This window comes from Nesoenas mayeri (genome assembly GCF_963082525.1).
Source record: "Nesoenas mayeri genome assembly, chromosome: 17".
Lineage (NCBI taxonomy): Eukaryota > Metazoa > Chordata > Aves > Columbiformes > Columbidae > Nesoenas > Nesoenas mayeri.
The window spans coordinates 256,676-283,770 of NC_137565.1; the positions used below are offsets into that span (position 1 = coordinate 256,676).

A 27,095-nucleotide genomic window follows, 5' to 3' on the forward strand; every position below is an offset into this window, starting at 1 on the left:
GAAAAGCTTATGCTGCGCCAGAACTGATCACTTGATAGGGCATAAATCCAAAATCAGCAGCTTCCTCAAACTAAATTAGTTACACGTCACTGGTTGACATAACGGCGTCTAACACACTTACATCCACCAATATAAGTGTAGGGCACGCCAAAACCATTACAAGTCTTTATGTTGTACAGAACAGCACAGCATTTTCACTTTTACGTCACACAACCATGAGTTTGCATTTCTTTTAAATTTAGTCTGAAGAACAAATGACAGCTGGTTTAAGAGCAGCAATATGGATTAGCTATACCATTAAAGGGTATCCACGATCACCTCAATCCTCAGACACGAAGTTGCCGTCTGGAGTTGAACAACTCTGGCACCCCTGTCCTGCACCAGAACGGGAGCACACGGGGCCTCCTGTTCACTCAGCAAGGGAAAAGGTCTTTTCAGAAGAAACGTTCTACTAACAGTAGCCATTTGAAATCTTATCATTTATACAAATTAGGTCATTGTAAAGAACACAATATAACAACTTTCTCTAGCCTGCCATTACATCAGAGGTGTAATGACTGTCACCTCGGTGTTTACAGTGTTGCAAGAAATTAAAATACTACCCACTTTTTTTTAAAGTAGTAAACTTTCTTACTTACCAGTATCTTGAAGTCATAGATTGTTGACAAAAATGAATTGTATTTAATAGTTTTTTGCTTACATCATTAGTTGTAAGTCCGGTAGAAATACAGACGATCCTTTGTGAAGTTTCAGAAAATTTCTTGGAACGGCAAGAAAACTCATGCATTTCCAGCTATTACGAGTTCAAGGATGATATTTAGTTGTGAAATCTCAACATTCAAATAACTGATCGCTTGACCAAGCATTAGAAACTGTTGCATACATCCATTTCTGTGGTGAGAGAATATGCCACAGAAGAAACAGAAACAGACAACTTCAGTGATTTTTTTTTTTTTTTTAATTAATAACTTCATAGTTTGGGAAAAAATAAATCACAAAAGGGAACTGCAAGAGCTGCTCTCCACCTTCTTTATAAAAGAACTTTCCCAACGACAGAGACTACGCACCGTGTTCACCACCGTGTCAAACCCTACCGTAATCACCTCCGTTTTCACAACATCTGTTCTACCACATTTCATGATCAGCTTCCAAGTATCTCTTATAAAGCAGGTGGGAGTGTGCTTTAGGTTAAAAATAGGCTGCGCCTTTACAGTATTTAAACAATTACACCAAGCATAGTTCATACATTTATCACATTAACTATCACCTGGTAACTATACATTTAAAAAGGTCTAACGTATAGAGTATGTAATACCCATGACAGATACTCTTACTTACTTAAGAGCATAAAAAGATCAGGATTTATTCACCCTCCCCATCTGCAAGTTAATTTCTCATCTCTTCCTGCTACAATATAAGTGACAAAAATTTCCCCTTCATTCCATTGCACTACCACAACCCTATATGCATAGAAAGGCAGATTAATTACCTGTAACAGGGAAAAGGAAGAGGGGTTTATAAAAGGAATTTGAAGAACCTCTACTGCACAGGTAGTTTAGATGTTAAGTACATGAATTTGTTGCTTTTTCTCCCCTTTTTTTTTTTTTCTTAAAGTCACGTAATACATCCCTATATAAATATAACTGAAGTAAGTGCAAGCGAGGTTGTACATAGTTCTGTAGACACCATAATCTTGACCAAAACCACCCCGAGATCAGCACAGGAGCCTTGGACACCAGCGCGGCGACAAGGCCGCGCTGCGGGCTCGTCCTGGGGAAGTGCTGAATGAGAACACGAAGCACATTTCTGCATTTCATGTGCAAAGGTTTCATCTCCACAACCGCACTCAGTTTGCTACGTGCACAGCAAGAGATGAAAATGAGATCAAAACCAGCTGGGAATGGTTGTCCTGAGAAGATACAATTACCAATAAAAAAATCTAAACATAAAATACAAATACAGAAGCAAAAGAACATCGATAATAACACTAAAAGACAGAAACACACCATTGTTGTTAAAAGAAGTTTCAAGTATTATTCCAGATACAATTTCAGTCCTACTCACAGGAGAAAATGCCCAGAGATTAGGAGGAGAAGTCCACACCAAAGTGTATTTTAATAGCAGACAGGCATGGCCAACAGACCCGCCTTGCAACAGCTCTTTTAAAAAATAAAAATCTAAACAGAAATGCATCATTCTAATTAGCATTCATATTAAGATGTGCATTACTATAAATAGTCGTTTAATTCGCTGACACCAGTAGACACGATGTGCTGCATCATTTGTGCTCCATTATATCACAAGATAGTGTATACACGTTTTAATATTGAAGTATAAATCCTGCTCATAAAATAAGGCATACTTAAAAACAACAGACTACCGTATCTACAGAGGTAACTTTGTATGCTTTCTCCTCATTCTGTCCTACTCTTCTGTGTACCAAGAAAAAGAAAAATTGGTCCCAGTTGAGATTTGTCACCATCAGCTACGGGACGATCGTGAGCCAGTCCGGATCATGCCCGTTTGTGCACGGGAGGGTGGGCTGGGTGGTATTTATTTCTTATTTTAAATTTCGTGAATGAGCTTTGCAGAAGGCATGAATCTAAAATCTACATTTTTTTATGTCAGGGACACCAGAGCTCCCCTTCATCATCCTCACTCCACCCAGAAATGGGTCCATATTGCTACAATTTGTCCAAACTAAATTATTTTCCGTTAGCTTGTTCCTTCCAGTAAAGCTGCTATTTTCTGTTTCAAATTACAGCTTTCTCTACGCGCTCGCCAGCGTGCGCGCGCTGGGGCGCAGCTGCGGGGCAGAGGTACGCATCTAACACACGGGATCGAACCGAAAACATCCAACAAAGGCTGAACCAGTGTGCCCTACTGGCTGCCCTATGTCAAAAGCACTGTTTGGTCTTCTGACAGAAACCGCTACAGAAGTAATACCAGCAGAAGTCTGTTCTGCTTCAAATATTACCCCAACTCTAAATGTGATTTTCCAATTTTTGTGCAATTATTTCTGCAATTTAATGCGAATAAAAACATCAACACAACTAAACTAAGAAACTCTGCTACTTCCACTATAACACTTCACATATGGTAGAAGCTTTAAGTTGAAAAGGCTGTTTAATGGACAGATTTCTTTTTAAAGTGAAAATTAATGTGGTTTCTAGCCCAAATGCAATGGGGTAGTGAGAAAATATCAGACTACCACAAAATGCAGTTACAAATATACACTGACAATTTCCTTCTTAAATATTAATGGCTCTTGAAATACCCATCAGATACTTTTACAAAACATTTCTATTTTAAGTCTAAGGATTTTATTAGTTTCTTCACAAGTAGTGCAAATACACTCCTTATTCTTAGGTCTTCCCAAAATATGGCTGGTTTGTGTGTGTGTGATTTCTGTGTTCTTCACTGAAGTGATACAGGGACACTGTAGTCATGAGGATGGAATGCAGTGCTTGCTGTACTTTCTTGAAAAAAGAACCCCCTACCTTATTCACGTACAGCTGTAAAATTCTACAAATCAAGTTCACACCAGATTACCTGATGCAAAAGTTATTGACTCCCTGCTACAGGGGAACAGAGAAGACCCCCTGAAACCTCACACTGTACAAGCAGTATAACAGGATTTTGTCCCCTCACTACTGACTATGAGTTTTCAGTTCTTGAATCGTGTTTGTTCACAAATGTGATTGAATTTCCTGAAATAAAAAAAAGTATTAAACTGTAACAAAGTTCTCAGAAGTCAGGCAACATAAAAAAAAAGTCCTTCACAGAGTATTTTGAATGGTAAGCACTTTAAAGCAGAACATTTACATGCTAACATACCCGTTTTTCAGAATCCGTTTAGATCATACTCTAGTACCATGTTATCTGTAACAGGATTTTCAACATCTCTCCTGATTAACCCTTGTTAGCTTTATTATGTACACAGAAAACCTGTTAATAAAACACTCCTCTATACTTCTGCACGCTTCAAACCCGGAAAGCAATTAAACAGGAATCAATGAATTAATTTTGCCCTATGAGACATTAGTAATTTGTAGTGGACAACATTAAGCAAGTCACTAGGAAGCAGAAGTAACCAGGGTAATGACAGATCTCAACATAAACATGTTCTTTCACTGGCTTAGAAGCTTCTTCTGGAAAAGAAAAGACAAGTATTTCTCACTCGGTATTATTCAGGTGATGTGGAAACAGCATGTCTGTGTTATCTGTTTAATTCAGGAAGACAATTTTTCTGTGAGGCACTGTCTTCCAGTTGTCGAAAACATCTCGTTATTCATTCTTTGCTCCTCTCTCACTCGGGTTGTGCATCCCCTTGACACTTAACTGACACTTAACTAACAGTTGGGGTGTTGAGTGTGTATATATGTACAGAAGTGGAAGAGATGGTGCAAGAGACACCATGAATTTTCTCCCTCTTGATGAATTAAATCAAAGATTAGAAAGAAACCTTGCTTACAAAACAAAACTACTTACCAAAATAGTTTGACTCAATTAAAAGAAAAACAACATGACTGGATATCTAGGAGTGGTATGACAGGATTGTTTGCTTTTGTGGAGTTTAGGGACTAAGAGCAGTAGCCAACAAAGTTCTAGAACAGCTAAAGCTTCGAAGGAAAAATGAGAAGGAAAAAAAAAAAGGAGAAAACCCCACGTCAGTTCCATTCTAGATGGAATTATCTACCACAATGCCAATGGGTGAGGGCTTTGATCCTGAATTAACTCTCTAATATTTCAAAACAAAATAATCTCTGGGAACACAGTCCTGTAACCTGAAATTACATATAGCAGGGTTGCTCTGAATTATATCTGCAACTTAAACTCCAAATTGTTTCTGAAAGTTATTTGGTAAAACCCTCTGAATTTGTATGAGACTGGGCATGAATACTTCACAAGTCTTCCTTGTGATTTGCTTGCATGAGCTGTACAGGCTGGTTATTTTCAACCTATAGTACCTGAAATATTAAAGGAATTATGCTAAGTGTATATGTTCATTGAAGCATTAGAAAGATACTGCAGAATCTACTATTTGTTAAAGCAGTTTCTCAATAAGGGGTAACAGCTCCTCTACCTTAATTTGAACTGAGAATTTAAGAGAATTATTCATAAAGAGGAATTTTTCTACCCTCCCTGGTACAAGTTAGCTCTTAGGTAGATAATTACTGTTTGGATTTACAAATCTTTCATACTTGTCTCACAACACATGCATCTTTTCATAAGAATGAAATTGCATTGGTTATCAGTGGCCTCGATTATTTTTAACCAAGGACCTTGATGTATTTTACGTGGGCATTTCTCGTGAATGACCAGACACCAGGAGCCCGTGTCCTCCGGTGCGTTAAGACACTGGAGAAGGGGAAGTCACCGATGGAAAACGTGACTCAAGCAGTGTCAGCAGTAGTTTCCATCAGCTTAAAAGTGCCAGCGGTGCCCTTCTGACATGCAGGAAGGGCTTATTTCAGAGTTGTGTTCAAAACAAAAATGACAAAAAAAACCCAAAAGCTCACACAGTTCTGCTTATGCTGCAGGAGTGCTATTCATGCCATTTCTGGCACAGAGATTTTTTTTTAAAACAACAACAAAACCAGACAAAAACCAACAAAAAGCACACAAAACCATTGCACCCCAAACCACTTTCTAAATTGTATAACTTACATGGCATGATGTGCTTTGACCTGAGTTCGACAGTTGCGTCCCCAGTAGCAGTCAGGACGTGACGTGACAGTAACTACGAGAAGAGCAAATGAAAGGCTACATTTGTTACAGAAGTCATTAAATAAAGTGATGTAGATTATTAAACCACTGCTAATTGTGGTTACTCAGAGCAGGCTTTGTAGAGAAGCAAAACATGATTGGCAAGAAATGACTGTAAACTATGCTGGTTCACCTTTCTAGAAACAAAGCAAACACTTAGAGAATCACACAGAACCCCAGAGTGTCAGGGGTTGGAGGGCCCTGGAAAGCTCATCCAGTGCAATCCCCCCCATGGAGCAGGAACACCCAGATGAGGTTACACAGGAAGGTGTCCAGGCGGGTTGGAATGTCTGCACAGAAGGAGACTCCACAACCCCCTGGGCAGCCTGGGCCAGGCTCTGACACCCTCACCAGGAACAAGTTTCTTCTCAAATTTAAGTGGAACCTCCTGTGTTCCAGTTTGAACCCATTGCCCCTTGTCCTGTCACTGGCTGTCACCAGAAGAGCCTGGCTCCATCCTCCTGACACTCCCCCTTCATGTATCTGTAAACATTAACGAGTCACCCCTCCATCTCCTCCAGCTCCAGAGCCCCAGCTCCCTCAGCCTTTCCTCACACGGGAGATGCTCCACTCCCTTCAGCATCTTGGTGGCTGCGCTGGACTCTCTGCAGCAGTTCCCTGTCCTGCTGGAACTGAGGGGCCACAACTGGACACAAGATTCCAGGTGTGGTCTCCCTAGGGCAGAGCAGAGGGGCAGGAGAACCTCTCTGACCTACTGACCACCCCCTTCTAACCCACCCCAGGTACCATTGGCCTTCCTGGCCACAAGGGCCCAGTGCTGGCTCATGGTCACCCTGCTGTCCCCAGGATCCCCAGGTCCCTTTCCCCTACGCTGCTCCCTAATAGGTCATTCCCCAACTTACACTGGAACCTGGGGCTGTTCCTGCCCAGATTCAAGACTCTACACTTGCCCTTGTTCTATTCCCCACCCAACTCTCCAGCCTGTCCAGGTCTCTGATGGCAGCACAGCTTCCAGTGTCACCACTGCTCCCAGCTTGGTGTCATCAGCAAACTCACTGATAGTCACTCTATTCCCTCGTCCAAATCATTGATGAACATATTGAATAATACAAACTCCTTCATTGTCCTGCCTTCCTCTGGGGCCTCAGCGGAGCGGGGCTCCTCAGGACAGCCTCCGGCAGAGCAGACAGAGACAAAGCAGCATTCAGTAACTGCCTTCTCTGTATCTTCTGTCACCAGGGCACCCACTTAGTGAAAGACAGAAAAATTATTCTGAATCTTAGGCTAATGCAGACTTAAAATGAAAGGATTCTATTCTCAGTGCCGTCAACTGAAATTTTACCATTTAGTTTAATAGAGATGGACTATAGAGTTTAAGACGCTGGGCATATATCTAGATACATTTCCATACAAATGAAGAATTTATTAATTTGCACAGAATTTGTTGGTTTTCCCCCACTTTTGCACACATTATAACTCAGCTGTCCAGCGGACTGTTACAATAAAATGCACACCAATGCTAAGGAGAAACAAGGTAGACTGACTTGCATCATGCACAGCAGCAGAACCAGAGCTATCAACAGTTCGAGACAGGGAAGCTCTTGCTAACCACAGCAACTAGACGGAAAGAAGTGATTTTTAAAAGGAGACTGTTGGGAGAGCTTTAGTTCCCAACAGATTTGGGACTGAAGGAGGCACAGTTGCTTGCATGCTATTTTATACTAAAACTGTAAATGCAAACAGATTTAGATTTAATTTATGACAACATTCTTGTTCCTAGTTGAAAGCTGGTAAAATGTGAAATTGTTCAGGAGCTGCATAATTTTAACAATTTAAATAGGAAATTAAATTAGAGCAATTAGTTCCTGTTCACTATATTCTGGACTTCAGTGAATTTCTCTTTTCACCATGACAATACATTTATTCTACAAATGAGAAATCATACAGAAAAGATTCCATTAGGAAGTCTGACAGTACCTGAATGCAAACTTAGCAGGTGACAAGTAAATCAACCAGCACAAGACAGTAGCACTACAAAGAGATTTGCACTGGGCTACGGGAAGGAGCTAAAACAACCCCGACCCCCTACAAAGGGATGTGTCTGTTAATCTGAGGACTAAAAAAACTAAAATAAAAATCCCAGGTCACATCACATTTGAATCTAAGGCTTTGAACAGAAGATCCAAGGATGAAATTGACTTTAACACTTTGACTTTCCCCCCTTGCTGTGCAAAGCTATACCCACCTGGCAATTCAGCAACAGGAATATTCTGCCTGTACTGGTAGGCAAGTTCCCGAAAGCTGCGAAGGCCACAACAGTAGCACAGCACTGTGTTCCCAGTAATTCTGTAATCTGGGGAGAAAAGCAGTTTATATATAATGTCAGCAAAAGGCTTGAGGAATCAGACTGAACAAAAACGTCACGATGGCGCTGGTTATGTACACAGAACTTCAAAACTCTTGGTAATATTACTGAGTTGTATAGAGACAAAGAGTTACACCATGGACAAAAAAGAACATAACACATACCTGACAACATAAAAACACCTCTTTGAAGAGCTAAGAGACTTTCATTTAGCATATTTTTCCATGTCAAACCCCTGGATGCCAAGTAATCCTGAAAAGAACAATTTAAGTGTTTAATTTAGAGAGATCTCCAACACTATAAAGAGTTATCAAGCCATTCACCCTCAATTATTTGCAAATCTAGATCTAACTAGGTTTTCAAAATAGACTGATGCTGACTACAAGTAAACATGAAACTCGTTTAACTTAATTAGCATGCTACTTTCAGATCACCAATAAAAACTTCCACTCAGTATCTTCTTTTTCAGAAGATTCCTACTTTTGCCACAAGAATGCAAGCAGATGAATTTCAGTCGCACTCTCATTTACCTTAAATCAAGATTTCATGCAGTTTACTTAATTTAGATAACCCCAATATGGTATGGGCAAAGTATTTTCCAGGCAACTTAGTGTGAAATTTAACTCGTTAATTTATTTTTTTCCAGACAAGTCTGGCTTTCCTGGTATATTTTTTAGTGAATTATTTTTATCTTTAATTAATATTCTGGATGTCACACTTTAGACTGTAGAAACTGGCTTCCCTAACAAATACTTCATTCAAGTAAAATAAATATATCTGAATTCTACAATGTGTCTACCAGTCATTTAAAGTCAAATTCAGATGTCATGCCTAGGATGTTGGCTTTCTTGGCACCTGTCAGACACACATGTTGGAGAAATTAAACATCAGGATTGCATGAAAGTGATTTTTTTTGTTACTGTTGTCAATTCAGGTGGTACAGGAAGAGCTGATGCTAAACGAAACGCATCTCTAGAATACAATGCCCTCTTACGCAGAGACTGAAAGGGTCAGGTTATCACCCCAAAATGCTTCCAATCCAAACGCAGAAACTGTAACTTCAGTCCAGCTGAACATTCCAGCTCATTAGATTTGCCTTTTAGAATGAGCTGCTGGAAGTGACACAACGCTGCCACTGTAACTGTTAGGCAGCTCATCACTATCATTTAATGAGTATTTCTTAATCTTTGTACATTTAGTATTATGCATCACACACAACGATTTTAAAACATACCTTTAGGATATCTGACTCGTAGTGGTTGTTATTTAGGACTCCATCTAAACACTTATCACCAAGATTTATTTCTAACCAGAAAAAGAAGAAAAGTTACTATTTATTTTCCCAACCCCATAGGCCTCACACATTTTCTGAAGATTCTTCTGTTCCTGCAATAATGTGCTCAGACTCGTGAGCACCAAGGAAATGACAGCGTTCAACATACGCTAAAGCAAGTGATATATGACGTCCAGTGGCAGAGACAAGACATTGAGATTTTACCATTTTACCTTTAGTCCACAAACACTATTACTAATCTGCACAAATGAACAGCGCTATTAAAGCATATTCTATTAGCTTCAAACCCCAGACAAGTGATTTCAACTGTTCCAGTATGTTTTTAAAAATGTCTAAAACCTGGAGTTTCAGAAGTCTGCAAGTTTAAAAGGGTACAGTTCTTTTCTAATCAGTTAACATCAGATGTTCAGTGCTCTTGCATTGATCTGTATGATTCTCCTACTAGGCTGAAATACACTAATTCTTTGTACACAGGAAAGCATTGTGCTTAACAAGTGTAGTTTTCAAAGTCAACATAACATGAAGACAAGAAGTTAAACCTCTCAAAGTTAAGACGCATATCCCTCAAGAATGTTTTACGTTTGTCACTTGAGGACACAGGCCTAGTTTCCTTTTGCGTCACTGTGCTACAAACTAATCTATTATTTTTCTTAAATTACTTAAATTTCAAGACAGACAGACATTATTGCAAAGTGAGCAGGCTCAGAAGAAACAATTATTCCACAATACCACAAAATGGTGCCAAACAGCCAAAACATGCCACCCGAGTGCAGCCCCAGTATAAGTGACAGAAGGGTTGCAGACAAACTGTACCTGTAAAGTAACAAAGAAAACCCATGTAAGGACCCGCACACGACAAAACTCAGTTATTGCTCTTATAAATCAATAACAATAGAACCCTGATAAACTTAGTTAAAACAGTACAATTTCGTCATTTAAAATACATTCTATAGAGGAATAATAACTTTTATAAAGGAAGATTCTTTCATGCTGTCACTACAAGAGTCCAGATAAAGAATATTTAAATAAAGAACACTCTTCAAAATAAACTCATGTTTAATTAAAATAAAGAGAGACTTAGTTCTGTAGCCAAGACTTAAAAAAAAGTACACACATTGCTGAGGAGCAACATGAGGGTTCTGCTCACGCTCCGCTCTTCGGTCAGGCATGGGCTGGAAGCAGCAGGTGCATATCACATGGCTTCCTTGGGCAGGACACACGTACTCCTGGACAGCTAGACGAGTTAAAAACAGGGAAAAAACCCACGGACAGACTGAACAACGGACACAACTGCAATCTGGACTAGAAATCTTAGTGAATATTAGCAACATAAAAATCTGAAAGTAACAAGCAAGACACATAACTTTTTACAGAGATTCCATAAGAGAGCAGAAAATGGCATTCAGACCTCTAAACTACGTAGGTGTGTAAAATGTTTCAATATGTAAAGCAGTTCAAGAACTATTTTGGACAACTACAGAAAAACCACAGCCAAATCTCGTATTTGAAAAGACACCCACGCGAAGCGGCGATACTCTTGCGATACCACGAGGGTGAGCCGGCTCAGCTCGTATTGAGCGTCCGAGCTGTAGTCTGAGTCTTGCACCACTGAAGATTTCAGGAGACTGACCTGCAGGGAAGTCGGCAGAGGTGGACGGCGCGTCGCCCAGAGCTTGCGCTGCTCCTGCTGCTGCCTCTTGGCCCGTGCCAGGCAGAGTCGGAACAGAGTGTCCTCGATACCCTGGGCACTGTCTGCATATTATATATGGTTGACTGAAAGAATAAAATAGGGTCATAGGAGATCACACCCAACAAATGCAAATATAACTCGTATCCCTATGCTAGATAGAGTTGGTCATACTTTCCAAGTTTAAATTTGGAATTTTTTCATCCTGTAACATATAGAAGTTTACATAACTCAGCACCTCATAGCTGTGAAGAGTGCTGTCGCTGTAACAGACAAAAGCTATTTTGTAGTACTCTAGTACTCCGAGTAAGTTTTGGTGTTTGTTTGTTTGGTTTTTTATAAAAAACAAAAGGCAGTGTGACTGGAAGCAAGATGAACAAGAAAAAGAGGAACAAAGCTGGAATAATTACAGGGAGAGTTCTTCTGTTTCCCTCTAGACATAGACCAAAAAATGCTGTTGGAAATAAAGAGGAGATATTTTGTTGCCTGGGAATCCCTAGGTCAACAGCTGCTCCAGTATGCAATTCAGGCACATAAGAAAGGGTTCAAACACAAGAGGTTCCACTTAAATCTGAGAAGAAACTTGTTTGGGGTGAGGGTGGCAGAGCCTGGCCCAGGCTGCCCAGGGGTTGTGGAGTCTCCTTCTCTGCAGCCATTCCAACCCGCCTGGACACCTTCCTGTGTAACCTCATCTGGGTGTTCCTGCTCCATGGGGGGATTGCACTGGGTGAGCTTTCCAGCGCCCTTCAACCCCTGGCACTCTGGGATCCTGTGATTAAACAGACATACCTGATATCTGAAGATTCGCTATCTACATCTGACAGTTCCAATAAATCTTCAGAACTTCCTTCCTCGTCCGAAAAAGATCTCCGTACCTTAGGCTGCAACATGTCTTGAGTAATTTTGTTTCTAGCATCCATGCTACGTACATCATCTTCATTACGACATTTATCTGGCATGAGAACCAAATTCAAATTTCAAGAGAAAAGAATACCTCACATCCCTTATCCCCACCCTGCTTTATTAACACAGTTACAGTTACTGTGTTACAATTACTGTGTTTTCATTTCCATAAAACATATTTTTGGATAACAGAGTTCTAGAAGATCTTAGTTAAGTTCCCTTCTCTGTTAATGCAGTGTACTTAAGTTTTCTTTTCAAGAGGACATGATGAAAGTTAATGAAATCCATATTCAAGTATATTTTTCAGAAGTACCTGGGTTTAGGTGGTCTAATTAGTCAGTATCCTCTGTTTGATAGAACTGACATCCTTCTCATGATTAAGCAGCAAAATAAAGAATTCTTAGCATACCAGATATAGCACTAAATCACCTTCAATTTTCACCCAGTATTTGAAATATTACAAGAAGTTATTATGTCATATTAAATGCCATTTTCTTACAGTCATATCAGAGAAAACAGAGTAATAAAACACACATAGAAATTAGACAACAGTCTCTGCACACATCAATTATGCAACTAATGTATGAAATACATCAGATTCTGTTACACACACTGTACAACTTGCCTGGATGTTGAATCAGATAAGCTTCAACCAGGTTGTTCAATATGTGATTTTTACAAATACGTTCTACCGGACAACGACAAGTTGGACATAGAGAAGATCTTTCCATCCATCCTGAGTAGCAGGCAGCACAAAAAGTATGCATGCAAGGCTGCAAGCTGGGAAACACAAACATGAAAACAATGAAAGAAATTGAGTCAAACCACAAATCTTTCGGTTTTCAGATACATTCATAACACCCACATAACTGTTCGGCATTGGTTTAACTACCTAGATAGTGGAGGGGGGTGGCACTCAGAAGGGCTTGCAAAAACCTAAATATCCTGGCCTCCTCAAACAGTTGTCACTAAACTCATGTTATTACCACATGGTTACAGCTTTTCTCAGTCATACGTACCTTACGCAGTCATGCAGCAGCTCTTGGCAGATAATGCAAGTCAGCGTTTCTTCCATCTTATCTGGTTTCACATTTGATGTTTTTCCATCTTCAGAGCCAATTTTAATTATACATTCACTCGGAGCTGCTGGTGGAAGATGTGGACAAGCACCTTCACCTACGAAGACAGAAGATTCCATAGTACGTAGCTTTTGAAGGGTTTTTTTTAAATGTATTTTTTTAACTGTTAAAAACAGACATGAAAGATATACACCGATTCACTGTTCGCTTGCAGTGGTCCCACTAAAGGTTCTTGCTTTACACATTACAGCTTCTCCTACTGAAGACATTATTTTCACTGAACCAGAAATCAAGCCCATAATAAGCAAGAAACAAACTGAAGGAGGACTGATGACAGCTGACCTGACTCAGTCTGGGGTGTAAGAGGCAGAATGAGAGGTTTGCTTTTCTTATTTAATACAATACTAAAACATAAAATAACATTGCGAGGAGGAAAAAAGTTACCTATTCCCTACTAACATAACTTCTCAAGACCTTCAAGGTTTGACATGCATGCATTTTGCATTTATTTCATATTTATAAAGATAAATAAGCCCAGATCCTGGAAACATCCAAGGCCAGACTGGACGAGTCTCTGAGTAACCTGATCTAGTTGAAGATGTCCCTGCTCATTGCAGGAGAGCTGCACTAGATGACCTTTCAAGGTCACTTCCAACCCAAATTATTCTATGATCCTGGTTTCTGTTACTCTCACTGGGCTTCTGTGAAAAATTAACATAGTGTTAAGTTTCTAATTAAGTTTTTGAAACTAACTTTCAACAATAACATTAAAATAAAAGAGTGCAGGGTACGTTGCACAACACTGTAGTATTGTACTAGCCTCCTTTTAGTTTCTTCTTAGCAGGTTCCAAACATTCCTCCTCCCCGACACTTTGGGAATCTGATTCTGCTTTTGCTTTGTCAGTGATTTCTGAAGCGACTGCAGAGGTTTCAGTATTCACGTCCGGCTTCTCCAGTTCGCCGTGCAGCGCTCCCAGACACACGGGTTCTAAGATGGGGAAAGCAGGCACAGGAGTGAAAACCGAGGATTGTGATCCTGCAAGATAAACACAGGAACATGAACACAGCTGCACAGAGACACGGGACACGTGAAAACAACCAGAACTTAAACACCGATGATGCATACGCGTCAATCCAAACGTCCAAACAGGAAAAAGTGGAGCAAAAAAGCAATGTCCACATAAGTATACTAAATGAATTCTGAGCCAAACTGACTAACTGGAAGACATGAGGGAAAAACAAGCTATTAGTTGTGTAACCCTACTTAAAATCCCCATTCCTCTTTAAACTTTACTCATTAGTCTTTATTCATAAGACCATTACCTACACCAAGTCTTCCTGACAAAGATGCCAGACTGAGCATTTATGCAATATTGATAATACATAACAGGTCAGGATCACCACAAAGCTTTATTTTCATACAAGCACGTTTAAAAAGTCCCAATGAACTGTGGACAAATGCCATTTTCTAGATAACTGTTCTTGCTCCAGTTCTGTTTTAAGAGTTACGCAGCACTGGGGACTACACTTGCCAGTGTAATGCAAAATACTAGATTAGGGATCCATGTGGTGTATTTTGGCCTTGAGCATTAAGCAACGGAAAGCAGACTTGTGATTGGCAGCAGTAACACTGACAATTAGAGCAGTTTCTTGCAATGACTGCATGAACACTCATATTTACTTATGTTGTTATATAAGCCACATAGATTTGCCAAGTCTTCACCAGTGCTTCACTACAAAACCATAACGTAAAGATAGAACAATTTGGTATTTACATGCATTTTCTGCCCCTCTGAGCATAAGCAATTCTCACAATTGCCTTACTCATCCAGCAGAATTTACCCTGCCTACTCAGAAAGTTAAAATGCACACATCCACCTGATTATTTTCACTAGAACTTTACAAAGCAAATGCTGGAGACCCACATGGGGTACGAGATTAATTTCTTAAAATTCAAAACTGGAGTAACAATCGATGGGATATCAACCTTTAAATACCTGACACAGTTCTTACCAGATGTAGAAGGATTATCCTGCTGAACAGATGCAGACTCGATAAGAGAGGTAGAAGAAGCATTAAAGAGGTTAGATGTAGAAGTGGATGGCTGCGGTTCCTCATAGCAAGACTGAGTAGCTGACGGTGATGAGGTAATTTGGGTCTCATCATTACTTCTTCCTGTACTTGAGGTATCTTTGGTCACATGGCATTGCTTTTCTACATTAACTTCTACAATCAGAAGTGGGGAAAGGAAAGAGAAAGATCTGTGTGACAGTCGCCACACTGTGGCTTCCGAATTCCAAGGAAACAAACTCTCTCTAAATGGTACTTTAGTCCCTAGAGACTAAAGCTCCTTCTCATGGATCCTGAATTACTTCCTTACCTACTGGTTGTTGAGTTGCATCATGTTTTGTGTTTAAGGATTCATAAAGATAAGCAACATCTGAAAGAGAACAAAATATTTATCAGAATCTTTAAACAAAAATTAACTAACCTTAATCTCACATAAACAACTTCTGTTCACAAGTGGCTGCTTCCCCAAAGTGCCTGTCAACGGAAGAGGCAAATGAGGGGTCACAACATTAATACTCCTACTTAGGAGGCAATTAGGAACAGCACAGCAAGATCTTTTCTTCTCAGGAAACCAGGTAGAGCAGGTTTTGTGTGATGTTTAACTTGTGCCAGTCATGGAATCGGAGGCTTAATCATTTAAACCTAAAATCTGCTCTGTGTTAGAACAAACTGTATTTTTACTGATACTTGAAGGAAAGTTCTTCGAAGCAGCTTATTATTTCGGAGCTCACATCTCAACTTCTTCAATCAATTTTATTTCATTTCTTTGTGAGATACATGAACTCTCAAAAATAGAGATTAGGACATGTCATAAGTTTCATCAAGAAACTAATTTATTATCTATTAATAAAGCCATCTGGATAATATCCCTTTCTTCTCCATCTTACTTCGACATAAAACAGCTCCAAAGATTCCCCTAACTTGCTACTACTTTTCATCTCCAGCCACCTAGAAGCAAGTAAGACTCTCTTAATTTGTAGCAATCCTTTTTCTGATCAAAAGTTATAGTACTGCTTCCTTCAAAACTACTCAGAACAGCCTAACAGGCAAGCCAGATCTAAACTGGCTCTCGGTCTCTGAAGATGGAGAAGCTGAAAAAGCAAAACTGAATGCTTGGTAATTCAAATATTTGTTAACCCAAACAAAAATCAGTGATTCGGTTCATTACAAAGGACCTGGAAAATTTGCTTGAGTTCTTCCAAGCAGAACCAACTGCAATAGTGTCATCTGAGAAAGGATTTGTGGGATAAGCCATACAGACAAGTATAGCTTACCACTTTTTCCTGTAACATTTACTATCAGACAGCATAAATCTGTGTGATTTATCTGTACATAAATTAACAGCAATTTCATAAGTCTTTTCCAGAAAGCGAGTGCTCTCTACTAAAATTTAAATATGACATATTTTACACTTAAAAGAAGAATTGCATGCTAATAGACAGAACAGTTGGCAGCTTCCCCATTCCCTCTCACCCACATTTATCAAAGTTGAACCCCATCTGTTATTTCATAATAATGAGCAATTAAATTCTTTCTGTAAATCTTTTCAATCAGTATTGATTTTAATGATCCTGCATAAATGAATGAAATTAAATGGTATGAAATGAACAGGTATGGGAGTTCTGCTGCCTCAGTAGTTATCCTTTCCCAAATCATTTATGAACATCTTTAAGACAGATGCCAACACAGATCATTCAATACACCTTTTTAAAATTTCACTCCACTGCAAAAGCTGAGCATTTACACCTAAACCTTGTTCCCCGACTTTTACCCAGGTAACTTATGAAAGAACATCACTTCCTGCCCGACAACAGCTTGGCTTTCCCTTTGAGGGAAGACTCTCCACTAATTTTGTTTTTAACTAATTACGTTATTCAAATTGCATCATCCTGAAAATGATTCCTGAAAAGAATTATATGCATCTAAGGCATGATTCTCCTTTAAGACTATACAAATATTTTTTCCAGGTTTACTCATTCTACTTTCACTATAGGGCTTTCCCCACTTCCCTCCCATTTTGCCTCTTCCCTCTTTAGAACAAAACAAAACAAAAACACAAAAATATGCTTTTGCAGCTTTTCCTTCCTGTGCCAAAAATTGCTTCAATGTGAGATATAAAGTATCACTAACTGCCCCAGCAATTTGACTTCTAAAAGAAACACTGGCCAGGTGATCAGGACCTCATTAGTTACCATTCCATGCATTAGTTCTTCCAAAACTACTTCTAGGCACATTTCAATTTCAGACAGTTGCTCAGACTTGTCCTTGTAAAAACTGGCAAATCCATGATCTCTTCTATAGAGACCTGTCTTTAAGACAAATAATTTATTAATGTTTAAATTGAGTAATTCTCTATTCACAGAATCACAGAATCGACTGGGTTGGAAAAGCCCTCAGAGATCATCAAGTCCAACCCTTGGTCCAACTCCAGTCCATTGACTAGATCACGGCACTAAGCGTTATGTCCAGTCTCAGTTTAACAACCTCCAGGGCCGGTGAGTCCAGCACCTCCCTGGGCAGCCATTCCAATGCCCGACCACTCTCTCTGCACAGAATTTCTTTCTAATCTCCAGCCTCAATTTCCCCTGGCAGAATTGAAGTCCATGGCCCTTGTCCTATTGCTGATGCCTGGGAGAAGACACCAGTCCCCACCTGGCTAGAACTGCCCTTCAGGTAGTTCTAGAGAGTGCTGAGCTCACCTCTGAGCCTCCTCTTCTCCAGACTAAACAAGCCCAGCTCCCTCAGCCTCTCCCCATAGCGCTTGTGTTCCAGTCCCTTCCCCAGTCTTGTTGCTCTTCTCTGGACCCGCTCCAGCACTTCAATCTCTTTCCTGAGCTGAGAGGCCCAGAACTGAACACAGTACTCCAGGGGTGGCCCCCTCAATGCAGAGCACAGGGGAGTGCAGGAGTATATTATGGGAGACAGTGTCAAAGGCTTTGCTGAAGTCCAGATAGACCACATCTACAGCTTTCCCCTCATCCACCAGGTGGGTCACCTGATCATAAAAGGAGATCAGGTTGGTCAGACAGGACCTGCCCCTCCTAAACCCATGCTGGCTGGGGCTGATCTCTTGTCCGTCCTGAAGGTGCTGTGTGACTGCATTCAGGATGATGTTTCTCTGATGGCAACTATGTCATAGCTTTCCTGCTGCACGATGGCTTCCAGCTCCTCTTGTTTGTTGCCCATACTGCGTGCATTAGTGTACGTGCACTTCAAGTGGGCTGCTGATTTCACTCTTAATTCAGGCTTTTCATCCTTAGGCTGATCTTTGGAGAGCCCAGTTTCAACTCCTTCCCCTTTCAAGCCTAGTTTAAAGTCCTCCTGATCAGCCCCGACAACTTACGGGCTATAGTCCGTTTGCTCTTCCTCGGAGGATGAAGCCCATCTGATTTGAGGAGACCAGGTACCATGGAGTTTGCCCCATGGTCAAAAAGACCAAAATCCTGATGGTGACACCACTCCTTTAGCCACCTGTTAATGAGATGGGCTTTTCTACTCCTCTCTTTATTTAGCTCCTCATCCATCCCAGATAGCACAGGAACTGAGGCAAATATCATCTGTGCTCCTGTCCCATGAACTGACCGACCCAGTGCTTTAAAGTCTTTTTTAATTGTCTTGGTACTTCTTCTATTAATGTGCTCGCTGCCAGCTTGGACTACTAACAGGGGATAATAGTCTGAGGGCTGAATTAGCTCAGGAAGTCTTCTATTAATGTCCCTCACCCTGCCCCCAGGGTGTACTGATATTTTTTTCTCTCGTGACTCAAAGTTACTAAGCATGCCATTTAAAAAACGTCATTTACTTACTGTTCTCTGGCTCATTTTTTCTGTAAACAACATAGATCACATCCCCAGTCTGTAAAGGGTATGTCTGCTTCTTTACTACTTTCAGTTTATTAATTACTGTTCCATTAGTACTGTAAAAAGAAAGAAAAGATAACTTAGCATAAATGTTTTCATAATTACATAAGAGAAGGAAATGAAAACACAAGATACTTTTAATTAAAAACAAACAAACAAACAATTGGCTCTCTCAAAAAGAATGTAAGCCAGACAGAAGTGCAGAGCTACTAGGACTTCAAAGCCCATTTGCAGCTTCAAAGCTCATTTGCAGTTACTGGTAAAGAAATGGTATCTGAAACACAGACAGACAAGATCCCTGACATTTGGCCCATGTCTCAAAATAATTAGATGACTGCTCACCCTTTCAGGAAAAGGCAACAGGAGTTCTGTTAAAAAAGCTCTAGGTTATGTTTTCCAGTTAACACTGGGAATCCCCTAAGACATTCTGCAGCAAAAGAACTTCTCCTGTACTGTCAGGGATACCCTAAAATTCCAAGATTACTTAGACTGGTTGCAACTCAAAAGTGAGAAGTTAGTAAGGTGGGAAAAGAGTTAAACATAATTTAAAAATGAGTTGGGATGAATTATTTTTGATAATAATAAAAACTCCAAGACTCGTGCAAGAAATTAAATTGGGGAAATGGAAAATGTAGAGTTTCGCTAATTAACAGAGGTACCTCTGCTCTTTCACTATGGGTGATGTTTTCTACACAAGCTATTAGTGTTTTATAAATGAGTCGAGTTATTCAAGTATGAAATAATTGCGGCTCAGTTGCAATAAGCCTCTTTCACGGCTGCAGCATTCTAGAATTTCAGACTGCTGCCACTCAAAATCTCAGCAATTAGTGCCACATACAAACAAACAGAAAATCTGTGTTTTCCCACCCAGCAGAACAAGCTGCTGCGTGAAATGCCAGCAAACCTCTGCTGCCACCTCCTGGAGCCACCACCTGCAGCGTCTCCTCTGCTGCGCCGGCCTCTGCTCTGTTAGTGTTCACAGAAACAGTTCTGACTGGTAGGCTGAGGGGGATTTAGTAGCAGAAAGGACACCAGCACCAGCTGAGGATCAAACTCCAATTACCCACAGAAAGAGAATATGCACTGGCCTGTCGCCAAGTATCAGTCTTGTGCAAAAAGCTTCCTGCTCCAAAACATCACTCACTACTTAAAATCCTTTAAAAAAAACTCCTAGTACACAACAAGAGGAGTTTTATTTTTTAAAAAAAGATTACTTTAGTTGCCTTTAAAATTTCTTTTTCAAAATGGAGAGCCTTACAATTGCTTTTACTTAAGGCAAGTCAACTACCGCCTCCACTGTGTTAGGTCAGCTTGTATAATTGTTTTCTTTCAAGCAGCATAAAGCAACTAGTGGACAGTTTGGAAAATAAAGCAGAAACGTACTCCAAAAAAGGGCAAGTCCGTGAATATCTTATTGTACTGTTTGCTAACTCCTGGCTTTTGGGACTTCCAAACTTCTATTTACTCGATAATTTTGAGCTCTTTACACATTTTCTTTCACCTGCAAATCTATGGTAATTCTTTCCAAGGCAGATCCAAGACTCATTATGCTACCAAGAAGCTAAACACCAGTGTTGGCTGTCTACATATATTTGATGATATTATCTGGTTTAGCTACAATACAGAAACAAAGTCCACTCACTTCAACTGTCCCACAGTAGCTACCTCCTTCAATGCATTCGTCTCCACCAGAAAAATCTGAGCTTGACTACAGCAACGTTTCTGAACTATTTTCCACTTTAGAGAAGAAAAAGCTGATGTTGCAGTATTCTCCTGGGACTCAGGGAATCTCTATTGCCAACGCAAACATTCGAAAATCTTCTTGCACTGCTTGATTTTTTTGGAGCTCCTCTGATATGCAGCGCAAACACTGGAGGACCCAGAAGAAGAGACACTCTTCTACAAGTAGGAATATCAACCTGTTTCGTCTCTTAATTCAGCAAACGGTAGCCACACTTCATTCCAACTCACAGGACAGCAGAACATGTGAAGGATTTTTTTGTTTTTGTTAGCTACATAGAAGTGTAAGGTGCTTAAACAGCTAACTGGTAGCACTCCATGGGCGCAGTCCTATTACACTACCTTTCTAGCGAGCCCCACCTTTCTATGAATATAGAAAATTAACTTTTATTTGGCTTTGCTAGTTTTCGGCTGGCTGCAACTTCTGCCTTGGGGTGAGGGGAGTGTATGTAGGGGAAAAAAAGGCAGGAATGTTTCTTCATCATTCACAATTCCTTTAGCTTGTATTATCACAACATTGGTTTAAACTAATTCTACCAGTTACAGGCAACTGAAACTAGGGGTGGCTTCTCAAGTTTAGATTTATAGCTATGCTCTGAGACTGCCATGATAGGCAAACATGGCCTGATCTGTTGTTTGAAACATCTTGAAATTTGGGAAAACATCGGAGAATTACATTATAAGCCATTTCCTAGACATCCTAGCTAGGCCTGATATTTTTCCCCCAAATTTAGTATTCCATCCTGCAGCTTCTCTGAATGTAAGTCCTCTAAGGATCTCTGCAGGGACTTATCCTGGTTATTTTCTCTAGCTACAACCTAGAAGAAGAGACAAAAAACCCTCCCACCAAGCTTGCAGATGACACTGAAGCAGGGGCAGAGCTGGGCTGCCACTCAGAAGCACTGGGGCAGGCTGGGGAACAGGCTGGCAGGAAAGTCACGACACCCAACAAGGACAAACCCTAAATCCTGCACCTGGGATTGAGTGACTACCTGCAACAGCACAGGCTAGAGACCAAGCAGCAAGGCTTCTTGTTGGTGGATCCTACGAACAAGTGTAAGATCCTTCAACTGGGACCTAGGCCTAGGCACAGGTCAGCAGCGTACGCTGGCAGCAGTGAAGGCCTACAAGGCATTTGGCTCCATTAACAGCGGTGTAGTCAGAAACTCAAGTGAAGTGTTCATTATTCCCCTTTACTTGGAACTCATTAGTCCATACCTAAAATATTGTATTTGGGGGTCATCTAGTACAAGGAAAGTCTTGATAAACCTGAGCAAGCCCAGTGGATAGCCATTGGCATGGCCAGAGGGCTGGAGCACAAGACTTCCGAGCTAAGGGGTCGGGGAACTGGGCTTGTTTCGCCTGGGAGAAGAGGTACCTACAAGGAAGTTTCCAAGACAGAGACATGTTCTTTACCGAGATAACATCAGTCATAATTTGAAACAAGGAAGATTCAAACAGGATGCAACAGGAAAAACAGACAATACTATGAGGGTAATTACAGTCTGAAATAAGGTCCCTGAGAGGCTACAGAAACTCTGTTCTCGGAGTTTTTCAAGACCTGACTGAACAAAGCCTCAACAACCCAGTCCAGAGCCAGTGGTGGTCCAGCCTCGACAGAGCTCAAACTGAGTGACCTCCTCAGGTTCCTTCCGACCAGAAAAATACTATATGTTCTGTTTCACTTGAGGAAATAAAATTAAAGGAAATACATAACCCATGTCAATATCTGGACATGAGTTCCTTACCCTGAAAAAGACTCCTTTTAATATCAACATAGCAACTAATTGATCCAGAAACAGAAAAGGAGCTGCAGTGCAAAAATCCTACTGAAATAAAAACTCTGAGCTATCAGAACAAGATATTTAATTGCATTCTGGGATGCTGGAACAGGGATTCAGCATGATACCCTTCAAAACCTCAAACATGAAATTTCCTCTTTATGTATGTGAATCAATATATTTCGAGGTGTCTCTTCATCTTTGAGTAAAATGCCCTCCAATATGAAAAATGAGAGAAGCTGGCAGAAAAGTATTATTTTGTTTCTTTACTGACTGTAATAACCTGGCATAAAAAGAATGTGGTTTACAGAAGCATTTTAAAATCTCAAGGAGTTATTGAAATGTAATAAACAAGAAGCTTTCTGCAATCTTAAGACAAAAAATCCTGTCAAAAATGAAGCTGATGAAAATTTTAAGAGGGTTACAATCTCCTCCTAAGAAATATTGTTCCATTCAAATTCTTATCTCAAATTTCATATAGGAAACTAGAAAACAAACTAAAATCCACTGGAAAACACCCACAACCCCTGCAGTGCTATTTGTACTCCCACAGTAGCCTCGCCAGCATAGGAAGTTCACTGGCTTTCAATATGTGAACAACTATGTAATTAACTTCATACACTAAAACTCATTCCACTAAATTAGTTTAGCTTTTCAACAATAGTTCCAGTGAGGTATGTGCTTAAATTTTTCTACATTAAGGACCTTAGTTCTCACACTCCTAACTTAAAACAGAAATACCCAGAAAAGAAAATCATCATTCTGGTTAAACGAAAGAAAACAAAACTGAAATATCAACAGTGGAAATCTAGCAAACATCTTCTATGATTAAATTAGATTGAACAGACTCTAATCTCCACGTGACATGCCCACCACAGCTGCTAGACCACTGTAGTACCTATGGCATATAGACTACTCACATTTCAAATACCAGAAAGATATATAACAAGTACAAATTTTTATTCAACATCTATTTCATGCTTTGAGATCATCACTGCAGGTATTTTTCTTCCCTACACAAGTGCCTGAAATAAGGCACACTCATGCTTAGAGCTTTTAAGAATGCTGGCATCACTTTTTTCACAAGTCTAAAGAACTACTAGATCAACAGTATTTTTCATCCAGTAAACTATGAAATCCTTCATAGAGAAAAAATACTTAGAAAGAGACAAAAAAAAAAAAAAAACAAAACACATGGAGACATAAAAACGGGGGGAGGAAAGAAAAAAAAAAAAAAGAGAAGGATTGACTACTGATGCCTTGAGCAATACACAAGCTTTTACTTCACAAACTAAAAAGAAGAGTACAAGTCCACAGAAGAACCAACCTTGTATCTTCCAGTGACACTTGGCCAGATTCTTCATCCACTATGATTTTACAGTGATCTCCAGACACCAACTTGTTGCCAGGGAAAGATAAGTCACAACCTTAAAAAGAAAGCATATTTTCCAGTGTGCTTAAAAAGACACATTACACAGACAGATCAGCATTCTACATGGCTATAAATGCACAACAAACTGACTCACGTACATCTGCAATAGTTCAAAACTTCTACTGGCACACAAGCAGCAACACAGTCTAGTATGTGATATAGGAATACAAGCAGTGCCATAGCCCCATGTGCTGATATAATCTGATTTCAACCATTTCAAGATGTTTTACATCCCTTTTTTCCCTGCAATCCTAGCCCTTGCAGATAGAAACCAAATTACAATTACTCTGTTCTAGAGTGGTACAGAGATAAATTCACACATATTTGAAGTGGTCAATCCAAATTCTAGAGGCATTCATCACACGGCACCCAGCTCTTTTTCCACATCATTGTAACACTGTTTCATGGGATTTAACTTCTGCCTCATCCCAGTGTATTGGGGGAAAGTAGTAAGAATGAACGGCTGATAAATATGAGTATCACTGTTTTATGTTAAAGTCTCTTCCTTTTGTTTGTTTTTAAATAGGAAATTTTTCCTTATCTCTGTTGACAGTGCTATTACACTAACAAATAACTCAAAGTACTTGCTTACACAAAAGTTATAATTAACAAACATGACTGACTTCCACCTATTCACACTGTTCGTGCGCTGTATCACAGCCTGCAAGAACAATGCACCCAGAAGGAAAGTCACCACCACTACATATGCTGGTGACTGTTTGTCACTAGTCTGCTCCTCATATTCAAGGAACAATCAACAGCTACAGCGTTCACCGCTGCCACAAAACTTGTGATGCCAGGAACCCCACTGAAAGTGAGTCGACTAAATTTTATTCAGGAGCATGCCAACATTTCCATTGTGTTCTACAGAGCTGGACATTCCTATGGGAGCGTGAACGACAAGATGCATTTCTAATGCTCCTGAAGATTTTGTAAGTCATACTTATGACCCAAAGCTTGGTATACTTGTAACCACTTACTTTATTAATCCATTAGCGAACAGTTACGAAAGCAATAGAACATGCAAAAAAATCTTTTTCTGCAAGACAGCCCTCAACTAGACCTCAATTTAAAGAATCTATCCACAGCTTAGACAATGTTAAGCAATCTAAATGTATATTACCAAATGCAAATAAGCAAAATATTTTTCTTACAATACATTATGTGAATTTCTCATGGAACTATAGTGACTGGTGTTTGTTCAAGACTGTTTACAAAATGTGACTGCTCAATCAAATAGCTTGAACTGATCAACAGGAAACAGAAAACTGGTGCTGTCAGGGCAGAGTGAAAAAAAGAACAACTCACTAAGACAATCATTTTAAATACAGTAAGCATGAAATCCTTTAAAATAAAGGCAAGTAGCGATAGCCCTAGTCTCTGAGAATTAAGCTTTCAAATCCCAGAAAAACTTTTGGTACTTGTTAGCAATCTTTATACCACCAGAAGAATTAAGGGCTTTTATGTGGGTGTTTTCTGTGACGCACAAGTATGTTGCATGGCAGTTCCAACTTATGTTAACCACAGAAACTAAATGAGAACATAAACAGGACTAATAAACAGAAACTCTTCTGAATGAACAATCTTTTTTTTTTCTTATTTGTGTAAACTGCCACAGAGAACCCAAAAGGCACATTGACTTTTAAAGAGGCACGTGTAACAAACCGGTAAGAAAAGGTCAGTCTAAAACTTGCTCTTCACACAGAGTCTAGAGGTAAATTAGCAACCTGGCTAACACTAACACCTCCAGCAGCTGGAAGCACAACACCCAACCAACTTCATCCACCTTCTAGCGCTCTAAAGGCCAGGAGGGAGAACCGCTGCTGTCCCCGAAACGCCGCCCCAGGCCAGCGCAGCGTGTCCCTCTCCCACCTTTCTTCCGGCCAATCGTCCATTCTCTCTTCAGCAGCAAGACGTGCGGCTCTGCCTCCTCAGCACCCAGCCGAACGAGCCGCCCCCAGGGCTGCGGCTGCGGCTGGCTCTGCTCGCCTCCTTCCGAGCGCTCCATTTGGATTCACATCTGACAAAAACAAACAAAGCGAACCCAAACCCCGCATCACACAGCGCCCGGGGGACAGGGCTCGCTCTGGGCGGCAGCCGCCCCCCCGGAGCCGGAGCCGGGCCCGGCGCCCCGCAGCCCCCACACCCTCCGAGGCTCCCCCGGCCCCTGCCCTGCCCGCTTCCTTTTGTGTGGTGTTAGAAAGCCCTCCCCCTAGGCCACCCGCCCCCCCGCAGCCAGCCCTCCCGCTTCCCTTCGGCTCCAGCCCACAGGGCCGCTCCACGCCCGAGGAGAGCGGGCTGGGGCGGGCTGGGGCGGGCTCCCTCCGGCCCTCCGCTTACTTCGCTCCCCAACTTTCCGCCCCCAGCGGGCCCCGCTCCCCCGGCGGAGAGGAGCGGCGAGGGAAGGGCAGGGGACGCCGCGCCCCCCACATCCCCTCCCCGGTCGCCTGCAGCCGCCTACGCCCGCCCCCTCCCCTCGGCGCCGGCCCTTACACCCCGTCCCGCGGCCGAGGCGGCTCCTGTCACCAGGCATTGCCACCATCAGCTGATCCGGACTGGGCAGGGCCAGGCCTGCCATTGGAGGCGGCTATAGATAACGCACCCGGGGGAGAGGCGGACCTTCCGGTGCCCACCATCGAGGCAAGGGAGCTAGAGCGTCGCATTTTCCGGGGAGGCCGAGGCGCACCGCTGTACATAGGTCGGTAGCGAGGTTTGGGCACAGGAGACTCCTCAGCGGACATCTTGGGTGTGGGCTGGCTCGGAAGCTGGACAAGGCGCTCGCCGCCATCTTTGTTGCGGGCGGATGGAGCGCCTCACAGCAGTTGTGTGCCGGCGGAGCTCTTTTGTCACTTAGGGTAAAAAATAATTGTTGTTTAACTCTTCGATGTTGAAGAGTTATTAGTTTGCCAGCAGCGGTTACATAAAAGCATACTTGTTATTCCAGGGACATGCTTGAGAAAGAAAGTTCACACTGAGGCACATAACACTGCCTGTTATGTGGATTCGTGCCCTGAAGGGGCAGCCCCACGTTTAATCAGAGGAGTTTCTTACAAAGCAAAACCTTCAGTTACTGGGGACAAGAGTGGGCAACAGAGCTTACTGTACCTTAAGAATTGTCACTTTGTTACTCCAACAACCACCTAATCACAGTGCC

General features: G+C 41.1%; 1 protein-coding gene across 7 annotated transcripts; it reads right to left on the reverse strand.

The window, feature by feature from the left end:
• Nucleotides 1-983: 983 nt before the first annotated feature.
• On the reverse strand, nucleotides 984-26,630 carry CHFR (checkpoint with forkhead and ring finger domains). Of its 7 annotated transcripts, XR_013922985.1 has the most exons (19): nucleotides 26,544-26,630; nucleotides 25,814-25,961; nucleotides 23,837-23,936; nucleotides 18,935-19,044; nucleotides 15,439-15,498; nucleotides 15,072-15,284; nucleotides 13,879-14,094; nucleotides 12,999-13,155; nucleotides 12,605-12,759; nucleotides 11,866-12,028; nucleotides 11,020-11,162; nucleotides 10,504-10,623; nucleotides 10,119-10,202; nucleotides 9,330-9,400; nucleotides 8,260-8,347; nucleotides 7,976-8,083; nucleotides 5,671-5,743; nucleotides 4,492-4,622; nucleotides 3,764-4,151 (listed from the first exon to the last, which is right to left on the reverse strand). XR_013922985.1 is itself a non-coding variant. In XM_080355452.1 (18 exons), the coding sequence occupies exons 2-18, from the start codon at nucleotides 25,947-25,949 to the stop codon at nucleotides 1,885-1,887; spliced, it is 2,022 nt and encodes a 673-aa protein (XP_080211578.1). In that variant the 5' UTR covers nucleotides 25,950-25,961; nucleotides 26,544-26,630; the 3' UTR covers nucleotides 984-1,884. The 7 variants fall into 7 exon arrangements, 6 of the variants coding, with proteins under 6 accessions (XP_080211578.1, XP_080211577.1, XP_080211579.1 ...); XM_080355452.1 differs by lacking the exons at nucleotides 3,764-4,151; nucleotides 4,492-4,622 and adding an exon at nucleotides 984-1,909; XM_080355451.1 differs by lacking the exons at nucleotides 3,764-4,151; nucleotides 4,492-4,622 and adding an exon at nucleotides 984-3,710.
• Nucleotides 26,631-27,095: the final 465 nt, after the last annotated feature.

Coding starts and splice junctions, on each gene's coding strand:
- CHFR (XM_080355448.1), bottom strand. CDS start 25,949: ATGGAGCGCTCGGAAGGAGGCGAGCAGAGCCAGCCGCAGCCGCAGCCC. Junction 15,285..15,438: donor TGCAACTCAACAACCAGTAG/GTAAGGAAGTAA, acceptor TTCTGATTGTAG/AAGTTAATGTAGAAAAGCAA. Junction 4,623..5,670: donor GTCAAAGCACATCATGCCAT/GTAAGTTATACA, acceptor TTTCCTTCGAAG/CTTTAGCTGTTCTAGAACTT.